We start from the raw sequence: 11,674 nt of genomic DNA on the forward strand, positions 1-11,674 counted from the left end.
AAGATTGGCAATACTGACGACAGGATTTCTAAATTCTAATTTGGAGAGACAACGATGATGACTCACCGTCGCACCACCGGACGGAAGTTGCAGCAGTTGTCATTGCAAGCAATGATGTTCTCCACTCCACGCCTATTAAATATAGGGTCAAAATAGTAATATACTATTTGGCGCCCTTTCTTAACACAAGGGTAAAAACGACTTTTCTTGTGTTTCCATTATGGTTTAATGACGACTATTGTTAGAAACGGCATTTAAGACAATACTAAAACAATAGGATATAGTTTAAGTAATTTGCCCTTATTATACTTTAGGCCTAGTGTTACTTTGGTCCCCAAACTTTAAAATGCGATAATTCAATATCTAAACTTTAAAAATATGTCTGTATCATTAACCAGCCATTAAGTGACATGTGAATTGATATCATCTAATATTATTTATGAATCATTGGCTAAAATCAAAACCAACTATCATTTTTTTTTTGTCACTTTTAATTTCCCCCTCTAAAGTCAAATCCTTTTTCCACAGACATAGCTGAGAGATTTGAGTGATTGTGCCCTTCCAATTTTTTCGATGAAAGCTACCATAAACTAGTTCTAAAGCATAATCTTAATTCCAAGGGTCAGAAATTGGGTCTTTTCTTTCAAGCGTAATCTTTGCATTAAAAATAGCTTGTGTGATCATTAGGCACCTACCCACTAATCTTAGTTCCAAGGGTTGATCTCGCATCTGACATTGCAGAAAAGGCATATACTCTAAGGATCATATCTGCTCTATAGGATTTGAAAGACCGAACTCTTCCTTGAGTTTCACTGGTTTAAACCTTTACGATTAGATTCTTTTGATAAACTTTTATAAAAAGCTAAACATTGCAATCAAGAGAGGAAAAGAAAAACAGAGATCCAAGAACCAACTAATAGCACACATAGATGCACTAAGAAAAAAGAGCAAATGCAAGAAGAATTTACTTGTCAAAAGCCGAAAGAACATCCAAATTTTACACAAAGAAATGCTAAATTTTGATCATTTCAGAAATCTTGCAGTATTTTTTCAAAAGAAAAAAAAAATAAAAAGAGGAAAGAAACCTTGCAATAGTATAAAACTGGAGCAATGCTAGTTTTATATTATTCCCATGGTTTAAAGTATGGATAAACAGATGTATTGGGTGTTTCGATACTTTATAACTTTTTTTATTCTAATTTTTCTTAAAAATGTTTCAGGGGGTCGTTTTAGGCTTGCCTACTCCCTGAAAATGCCAAAATTCTAAAACACCCTCTATTTACAATTTCGAAAAACTAATGATAGGATAGAATACAATATGCCTAATATCATATTAAAATTTTGAACCTTAATTATTAATTTTAATGATGCATGGTTATTTATTTTCTGCTGAACATCGATAGTTACCCATCTTTGGTTATCATTTGTCAAAGTATCAAGCTCTGTAAAAATACATTATTTCTGTTATTGTACATCATTTCATGCACTTTAACTTTCTTCACGCTTATTTGCACTACTTTATGACATAAATTGGTTTGTATCATTTCATTTCATGCACTTTTGCCTTCTTCACGCTATCATCTAGTCATCTGCGCTACTTTATGCAAATTAAATTGATTTTTGTCGATCTTATAAAACCCATTTCACTTTCACGATACTTGCATCTTTTTCTCTTATTTTCTTCCAATGGAGGTTACTAATTTTTCTCTTCTGTTTTAATTTGTAGTTGGCAATTTGCTAGCTTTAGCCAATAATGTTTGGTTTTGGTTTGTGCTATGTTCTTCAGATGATCGTGCTGAAGGTACGTCTCCATTGCAAAGCTTGTGAAAAGGCCGTCCGCAAGGCCTTGTGGAAGATCAAAGGTTTTTCTACATGACCAGCTGATAGATATTTAGCACTATGTTTGGTGAAAAAATCAGAAAGCTGAAAAAAATATATATACTGAAGCCTTCCCAAATGGGCCGTTTGTTTTATTTTTCAAAGAGCTCGGATTGAAATTGAGAACATCGAACCCAAAGATGATTGTGAGCCCTTGGAATGAATTGGGATCTGCTCCTCGCACAACTCTTTACACCGATCTCACAGCCACATACCATTGTGTATTAAGAACATCTCCCATGAATAATAACATATAAAGTATAGGAGATGTTCTCGATGTACAGCTGGAACATGTTGTGAGGTCGATCAGTGTGAAGAACAGATCTGAACTCCCTTGGGATACCTGTTGAAAGGGCCCATTTGGGAGGATGAACGGAAGATTCAGCTAAGCTGGTTGCATTGCTTTAAAGTGACTCGGGATCTACTACCCACAAGTTGTTTCCACATATATCCATACCCACAGAGTACCACCACCATGTATAGGGAACATCTCCCCATGAATGACAAGGAAAATTCCCAATGTGCAGTTGTCATGTCTCGTGCGTAGCAGCAGCGCTCCAAATAGACCTTTTAAACAAGCTCAAGGGGACACCCCTTCAAATGACTGGTTGGCAGCCTATTTGGGTTTTCTGGATTTTTTTTATTTGTCGCCAAATATAACTTATAGGCTATGCATATGAGACCCACTCTGGAAAGCCAGAAGCTAATGTACTAGAAAAAAATTAGGTTCAAGTTAGACATGCATAATTTTCAACTTCATCCAAAACAAACAGTGCAATTGAAACCATTGATTTACAAATTGCGCTGGGATTTTTGCAATCAAATTTCTGGGTTGAAAAGCTTATTCTGAAGCAGCGGTTGAATGGGTTTTCATTTACAATTTTCAGGGGTGATAAAAGCCATTCGCAAGACTGGAAGGAGAGCTGAGGTGTGGCCTTCGTCGTCTCGCCGGGAGGATTCCGTCCGTTCTGAACCAAATGTCGCTACGTGGCTGTACCAGTTTTAATTCCTGGTTAAGATAATTCCCCATCGGCCAAGTGGTGGCCCATCAATTAGAATGACACTGTTTGTTTGTGGTATAAATATGAATCTGTTACAAACTATCATTTACACTCTTACCTTATAAGTCCTATACAAAACTTGTTTTTGTCTCATTTGCAATCATTAATTAGCAGTGGATATTTTGCATGGTTTTCAAAACCGGATCGAATCGGACGGTCAGACCTAAAAACCCGGGAACCGGTTAGGTGATTGGTCAAAACTATTATATCGTCAAAAACTGTTGATTTGGTTAATAAATCGCTGACCCATCCGGTCAAACCATTCAAACCATTCAACGGTTTTAGTGGGCAGTCCATTCGGTTCAAACGGTCAAACTGTTTGACCCAAGAACCAGACCCTTGATCGGTTCGGTTTTAAAAACCTTGATATTTTAAATTTTGCATCAATTCTCTAGCAGGTGCCTCAGTTTTCTTTTACTAGTAAATAGTGTACACGTGTGACAATTTTTAATGATGCTGATAATTATGATATTAAATAATATGTTTCTAAAATTTTTTATAATTCTATTCTTATTTATCACACTTATTTTTGTTTAATATGATAAATATACAATATTAAAAATGTGTCCAAATGTCTTCTACATTTTTTGTATTTTTTATATTTTGTTTGTTTTCATCTTTTTTAATTTTTATTATTATTTAATTATGACATCAAGGGTTTACACATTTAACCTGAAATGTTGAATCGTTGACTTGTTATCAAATAATAAAACAACTCAGTTTTGGGTTGATTTTAAATTTAATTTATCACCAATAAAAACAATTATTCTTTGTCACACTTAGTTTTTTTAATATGGTCAAGTAATATAAGAGTTGATGAATGGGAGTTAATACCCTAAATATGAGACTTAATGAGAGTAAATTGAATGATGAGAAATGTAATAGTTCAAATTACATGTTATGCCCTCAAAATTGGAGATACCAAATTCAAAAATAGGGATATTCTAGTCAAGAATAAGATTCAATGAATGCTATTAAAGTAGTATAGATATAGGCTTATTTCGTTTTTCATAAAGTCATTTACCTAAGTGGAATTTGACAAGTCATTCTAGGTAGTCTGTTGAGTTTCAACAAGCACAAAAGACCGAAAATTTTTGTTTTTATTAACCAAAAGTTGATAAAACAAGAATATACATGCACATAAAGGCCCGAAAAGACCAAATATGTCAAATTTTGGAAGGCTTCAAATGAAGTTCTTTGGTCTTTCCCTGTGATAAATAACTTCCAAATGCATTTTTAAAAGCCTGATAAACTTAGCCATATGCCAAACAGTCTTTATCTCTAAAGACGAACCCAAAAAAGACTTGCCAAACAGCACCCTGAAGAAATGCACTTGTCGAAACAAATGCTTTTTTATTTTTTTTCTAAGTAAAATTAAACAACGCTCTTTTATCCATGAAAGTGTCATTATTGAAGGGGAATGATGTCCTCACACCGGCCTCACATGCACTGAGAATATCTCCCGCGAATAATAACATATAAATACCCCATGCATGGTGGAATGCGCCTGAGGTCGGTGTGAGACGCCCTGTGTGAGGAGTAGATCCGATCTCAAAGTTATCCACGAGATTCACTAATGCCGAAGCACGAGTGAATTGGTCAACTCTCATGCTAAACAAATTACCTGCCCCCATTTACAACAAAGCCATAAAATGATGACCAGTTGACCACCTCATCTTGCTTCCTTCCACACTCTCAAACCAAAAACCCACCAATTTCTATTCTCTTTTATATAAAGTGGTGGAGACCACTTTATTTTGCTTCCCAAAAACAAATAAAACAAAGTGAAAAAATGAAACACCTGAAAGAATCAAGAAAGTGAAATTCCTCATAAATTGGAAACTAAAACATTACAGAATTGTCAACAAAACAAGGAACATAAACAAAACCAAATTAACCTTGTTTCGGAGGCACCCAGTTCTCTGCTCACTACCTCCAGTATAAGGTTGGATCATGGTCGCAAATTTACAATTTCCTGTTGATGGATCTGCTTTTGTGATCATTGAAAGTTGATTTGGAAATTTGCAGGCACCTTCAAGCTGATTATTCTTCTGGTAATAGTTGTTAAATGCATATGAAATGTTCCCGCGTGCATCCAATTCTGCACATGAAGTTCCATAGCCAAGGCTAGTGCAGTCACCTAATGAGCATGCATAGCTCACACTGGGCGCCACTTGTGGATCATCGAGGCTGACCGAAGGTGACATAACACACCACTTCTTTTCCAGATACTGGACGTTCTTAGCAGGAACCAAGGCTCCAGAGTTGGTCGTCCTAAGATTAATCTGGTACTTAGGCAACCCATCATAGTAAAATATTCCCCAGTGCCGCTCAAAATTGCCTGGTGCGATGCTCTTGGCATCCTCATCAATCAAGCTAAATAGGTAGGCGTCAACAGGCCCTGGTCTCATTGGTGTCCCTTTTCCAGCTGATATGTGATCCATGAATCCCTGGTTGAACTTCTGGGCATATCCCAGGTTTGCATTCTTGTCTCCATCAGTAGGCCAGCCAATTTCTCCAACTATGACGGGTAAATTACCATACCCATTCTTCTGCAGGGCCCATACAAGGGTGTCAAGGTTTGCATCGAACATGTTGTAGTAGGCATTCCCATTATCATTTACACGGGCAGAGTCGCTGTCGAAGAAGGCATAGTCCACAGGGAAGGCAGAGTCCGTATAGAGGCCCAAGAAGGGGTAGATGTTGACAGTAAAAGGACCTCCATTATCACTCAAAAACTTCACAATGGTGAGCATCAGGTCATGGATATCAGTCCGGAAATCCCCACCTGAGGGCGCCCCAGTTGAGCTTTGGTATACATCAGCATTCAGAGGGACAGTGACCTTCACCTGGTTGCTCAGGCCAGCTTTTATGAGGGCTGACTGGATGTTTTGGAGAGCAGGGAAGGTTGTTGTAAGGAAGCTGCCATTGTATGTCTGTAGGAAAGGTTCATTTCCAACTGCAACATACCTTTGAAAGCAAACAGAAAGACTAGGAGGTAAGGAGAGGATTAAAAACAACATTTCATAGTAAAAAGATCAAGAACATCATATTCAAATCATCAGAATAGAAATTTATTCCAGGTGTTCACCTGTAAAAAGAAAAGACAGAACAAATAGGGAAAAGTTGCTACTTTTCCACCACAAATCAATGTTCAGATATAGCACCAAGATCTTTGAGTTGAGGTGGGATATGACGGAACTAATGGTCATGAAGCAGTATAGCATCATTTTAGATGACATTGTAACCCTGATAACATTACCTGAAGCCCATACTTGAGAGGGGTTCCCTTGACTAATTGGTCTTCTTAACGCCAAAACGAGGTCCAACAAAATGATCACAGACAAGCCCTTCTACTCACAATACAGTCTAAATAATAAGAACAATTAGGCCATTAACCATTGTTGGCCCTGGCTCTGGGGTCTTGGAAGGGGTAGAATGGACAAGGGGCCCACCTATGCCATTTTTTGCAAAGTGGCTGTTCTCAGAACCGAAGTTTTCAGACTTGCCAGCTAGAGATTTAGCCATTGCACAAAGCAGCAGGAAAAAAAACAACAGTACCAAATAAGACTGATTATAATTACCCAAATAGATCAAGAAGTCATCCTAGAGTATAACCAGTGACTCATCAAGCCAATAGTTTAAAATGAAATTCCAAGCATTTACAAAGAATCAAAATTGAAGCATAAACAACAGAAAATTTGCGAACTAAACATCCCCAGTCTTAAGGTTGCCAAGTTTTCCCACATGAAGTTTTTTCTGCAAAATTACTCAAAATGCAGCCAATTTAGCCATGGCAGAGCTTGGGTAAATCACTTATGTTTTAGAACATGTCTATTGAATAGTTATCCTACTTTTCTATCAACCTACACTTAAAAAGTTCAATAAGAAAACTAGAAAAGAAACATGATTACGACAACAGCTTTCCTCAGTATCATGATGTCATGAGCGGTGCAACTGAACCGTGAACCTAAATTCCAAACAGACCGGTAGTACCGGTTTTTGGAAAACTGGTAACCAAAACCGAACCAAAGCAGATCAGTTAAACAGTTGATCAGTTCGGTTAACCGTCGGTGTTTTTAATTTTTTAACTTTATAAAATATATTTTAAATAAATATATAATAAAAATTAGAAATACATATAAAGTTCCATTTTATAAATAATAAATAAATATGTTATATATTATAAATAATAAAATATATAATATACATAAATATATGTATAATATATACCAGTCGGTTCAGTTAACCGCCAGTTTTTTATATTGGTTAAGCGAAACTGAACCGGTAGCTTCAATTTTTCAAAAAATACCGAAATGGTTAACCAAAATTTTCGGTTTGGTTTTTCAGTTTTTCTTGCTTGTCATCCTCTTCAAGACATTAAGGGCTGAGCTGACCTTAGTATATAAGTTTAGGATGGGACTGCTATCATCAGGCACTGATAGGATATATATTAAAACTCTAGCATCAGGTATTTAGATCCTATGAAATAAGATATAAGATTCCAATACATTAATGTTTTGTGAAACATAAGACTATAATCCAGTATGAAGCATAACCCATCTCAACATCCCAACTAAAAGCAGATTCAGCCACAGAAGATCTTCTATTGCCATCTCAACGACTCCATGGCTTTTCCGCAAATAAAATTTAAATGCGTAGTTGATGTATGATATTACTAGTAAATTTATGAATAAACCAAGTAAAATGGCAAGAATAAACTTGCATATTGCTAGTAAATGTATGACCATACCATGTCTTATCTCCAAATGGACTGAAAGCACGGAGTTGGATATCCAAGTCATTTAATTGTAAAAGTAACCAACACAAGTATGATGCTACTTTGCTAAAGTTACGTGGTATTAATTCTATAAACAAGCCTCAGTGTTATGAACCTAAGAAATTTATGTTTATACAGAAGGCCTGAGAATTAGAAAGTGTACTTGGTACATCATCTAGCAGACTCAAGAAAGAGAGTGTAATTAATACAATGTTATTTTTATACTTGGAATAGTATTCTGCATTACCTAACTATCTTTTGAAAATAGTTTAATTTGGTTCTGGCAACACAACTTAGACCAGAAATAGAAACACTTAACATACTCATGCAGTAGAAGTACATCAAAACTGTGATGCTAATTGTAATCACCAAATACAACCCTTTGATATGGTAATTTTATCTTCCTTTAAAATATTCCAGCACATTTTATAACAATAAACAAGCATCGTTTTAGAATATGCTTCAGGACTCAACAAATGCAAAAGCTTTTTCTCATGATCTATTTTCCTGCATTAGGAACCCAAAGGGCACAAACACTCAAAAGTAGTGAATAGTATTAAAAAAATACTCAAATGTTATAAAGAAGGGAATTCCACATCAGCATGAAGTTTTTATTCTTTTTTCCAGGGGTGGAGGGAGGTGGAAAGATAGAGAGGAGGGGGAAACATACCCCCTCAAGCAACTTCCCTAAGAAACATGCGATGTATTGATGTGTATTGTTGTGTATTGTCAATACTCAATATGCATCATATATTGCAATGACTTGCTCTACTTTTAGAAATTCGTATACAACACCTTCCCTTAACATATGGAAAGGGAATTTTGGAAGGCAATAATATAAAACACCCAAAATTAGGGATTATTTTCTCCTTATTTCCTATATCTCTCTCTTTACTCCCCTTAAACCCATGTGTTTTTTCCCCACAGTGATGGTGCAGATATGACAACTTTGAATCTAACAGCTAAACCTACAGAAAAGTAATGCAATTAGTGCTAGATGGCTTGCCCATATTTTGTATACTCTGATGTAGAAAAATACTAATGGAAAATACATATAAAGCAAAGTGCATATGACATGGAAAAAATCTGTAGAGCTTAATTAATCATGTATATTTGCTATAAATCTTGCCAGCACCTAGGGCTAGATTCTGCAACTTTTTTCCTGCATTTTTAAAACCAATTTACATTCTACAGTCAAAGAATTTCAAATAAATTAGTTAAGACCGATTCTCAGATGGCCGTTACCCAATGTTGGTCCCAGCTATATGGGGTCTTGGGAGGGGTCGACTGGATATAGACCTAACATTTGGCATTTTTTCTGCCACAATGTGGCTGCTTATAGCTCAAATCCATGTTCCACACTTGTCAACCTGAGATTTCACCATCACACCAAGCAATGGCCCCCCAGATAGAATATTTAATTTGACGCTCTAAAATACTTGGACTATCATAAGAGGAAAATCAACCAAGTTAATACCAATTTATGGTAGATATTCCTGTCTAGGCCCATGATCATTAGAGTTTGGCAAAGTTTTAAATGCCAACTGCCAACTTGATTAAACCCTCCTTTACCCGGGATTGGGATTGGCAGGAATGGTGAAAGAGGATTCATGTAGCCGACCCCATATAATTGGGATAAGGCTTGGGGATGATGATGATGATGATTCCCGTTTAAGCCCAATCTCCAACAGCTAATTGACAGGAAAAGCCTGAACTACAGGAAAAGAAAAAGTAACACGTGAACACAAGTAAGTGGCAGACATCAAAGACATTCCATACCAATAATCATATCCAAACGCAATAAATTTCTAAAATTCCTAAAAAAACCCTATCAATTAGTGAACAAAAATCAAGCACCAGAGTAGAGAATGGGAAAAAGTCTGCCAATGGCAACTAAAGTTATACTTCCATTATCCTTCTACCCACAAAGTATAACCTATTTCACAAAGATTCTTTTTGGGATAATAAGTAACTTATTTCACAAACATTAACGGCATATAAAGAATATCAGTTCTATGTTTTTCTAATTAAACCATAACTCTTTCAAGAAGGATTCAAGCTAATTGCAACTCTTTCTCTACAATAGATAATGTAGATTTTATGGACATGAACTCACAATAAGAACTATTCTCTAAGGAATGCTGAATCACATAAATCACTTCAACCCATTTCAAAGCCATCCAAAAACAAAAAAGAGAAATAGAAGGCAAGAAAGAAAAAGGAGAAGATATGAAAGTTCAGAAGTTCACCTGATGTTTACACCATAGTTGGAGATGGGGGAAGAGATATTCTTGGACACCCATTTCTCAGCTGCCTTCATACTGCCAGCAATAGTGGCCAACATGTCATTGGGTATCCCCACCATCACCTCAATCCCACTCTTACCAAGAGCTTTCAGTGCCCCTGAATCTGCATCAAAGAGCTTCACCTTCTGAAATCCATTATCCCTGAGCAGCCTCACAACCGTTTCAGGCGGCAAAGGGTGGGTTGACTGTGTACCCCAGTTAGCACCAATACCACTCACTGACACAACCAAAGATAACAAGGAAACCACCCCAAACACCAGAGATACACACCCCATAATAATCCCTGAAACCCACCTCCAACTCCAAAACAGCTTCACTGCAGCGTGGAAACCAAGTAGGCACCAAAGTGGGTTTAACTTACAACTTATATCCAAACAAGACCTAGCCCTTCTCGTCTCTGTCCTTGGATTACCACCAAAGTATACCTCTAACAGCCAGAGAAGATGGTCTCAAATCTACTTATTGATTCGGCAGCAAGTAAGTGAGCAACAAATTAAAGATAACTGAAGTAAGGTCGGAAGCTAAGGCTGAGCTAGGCAAGGAAAACAAGTGACAAACAGACTCTGAACTTCAAAGCAGGACGATACCCACATCTCAGATGGTGCAAGGTGGACGAAAATGCATATATAGAAAGAACAATTAAAAAAAAAGAAAAAAAGAAAAGAAAACTTCTTATAGGAAATATGAAAAAGCAAGACCACTTGAATTTTGTTCTACGGTTTAAAACCAGCCAATAAACACAAGAAGCTGAAGAGAAGTGGGAGTGGGGAAGGGGGAGGGAAAAGGACGCCAAGTTTGGATTTTGTAAAGGTGCTGAGAGTCGAGTTGGGTTTTGAACCAGCTGATACCTTCAAGAGCAGAGCTATTAACTGACACTCAAAAGAGGGAGAAGCAGAGCTTTGAGAAACCAAAACACAGAAAACACCAAGGAAGCTTAAAGAGATCTGTTAAAAGCGCATTTGTTGTAGGAATGAAGCTAAGGATCTTGTGTTGGAGTAGAAGCTGAGCTCAAGAATCCACCAAAATTAGTGAGATAAAATAAAACTACAATTAATAAAATAAAGGATCACAGAGGAATAATCAATGAAGTGCTCAGTTAACTAGCCAAGTATAAAAACATTAAAAGGAATAAGGGAAATATTAAAATAGTTTTAAATTATTATTTTATTTTTTTCCCTTATTTTTCTGTCTGGGACTGGGCTTCTTGGCATCTTCTGCAACATAAAGTCGTAAAGTACACAGACTGGCACTTACACTTGACGGAAATCTAACGGCATGCAAACACCGTTTGGATTATTTTATGCCGTCAGTTAACGGCAGTTGGTTACCGGCTTTCTCTGGAAGCCCAACAGGAGTTCCGATGATACGGTGTCTGCAAACACGACATGTATGATCAACTTTTGAAAAAAGGAAGGAATGCTCTTTAGACAGTTGATAACAAAGCCACGTCGCCCATAAAATACAAATAAAAGTTCCCACAATTCCATGAGAATAAAAAACCGGAAAAGCAAATTGATTAACTGAACCAATCATTTATAATATCGAAAAATTTATGATATCTGAAAGACACGGCAGTGTTACCAAAAAAAGAAAGACACGGTGGGAAGAGTTTGTTCAATCAAATCACTCCCATCAATTTTGATCAATAC

General features: G+C 36.6%; 1 protein-coding gene and 1 long non-coding RNA gene across 2 annotated transcripts; one reads left to right on the forward strand and one right to left on the reverse strand.

Annotated features, from left to right (window-relative positions):
- Positions 1-1,590: 1,590 nt before the first annotated feature.
- On the forward strand, positions 1,591-3,032 carry LOC148844401 (uncharacterized). The gene is made up of 3 exons (XR_016102843.1): positions 1,591-1,692; positions 1,787-1,862; positions 2,766-3,032. It is a non-coding gene; the product is annotated as an uncharacterized LOC148844401 (long non-coding RNA).
- A 1,714-nt stretch (positions 3,033-4,746) lies between these two features.
- Positions 4,747-11,231, reverse strand: LOC148844402 (O-Glycosyl hydrolases family 17 protein). Its single transcript, XM_088959830.1, has 2 exons — positions 9,969-11,231; positions 4,747-5,909 (listed from the first exon to the last, which is right to left on the reverse strand). Exons 1-2 carry the CDS (start codon positions 10,298-10,300, stop codon positions 4,790-4,792), a joined length of 1,452 nt encoding a protein of 483 aa, XP_088815956.1. The 5' UTR covers positions 10,301-11,231; the 3' UTR covers positions 4,747-4,789.
- Between the last annotated feature and the right edge of the window lie 443 nt (positions 11,232-11,674).

The sequence above is a fragment of the Nelumbo lutea genome, chromosome 8 (genome assembly GCF_056320005.1).
Source record: "Nelumbo lutea isolate HS-2025 chromosome 8, American lotus-T2T, whole genome shotgun sequence".
NCBI lineage: Eukaryota > Viridiplantae > Streptophyta > Magnoliopsida > Proteales > Nelumbonaceae > Nelumbo > Nelumbo lutea.

Excerpts from the sequence above, each read along its gene's own strand:
- LOC148844402 (XM_088959830.1), bottom strand. The coding sequence starts at position 10,300 with ATGGGGTGTGTATCTCTGGTGTTTGGGGTGGTTTCCTTGTTATCTTTG. Across the intron at positions 5,910-9,968 it reads AACTATGGTGTAAACATCAG|GTATGTTGCAGTTGGAAATG; the intron begins GTGAACTTCTGA and ends TTGCTTTCAAAG.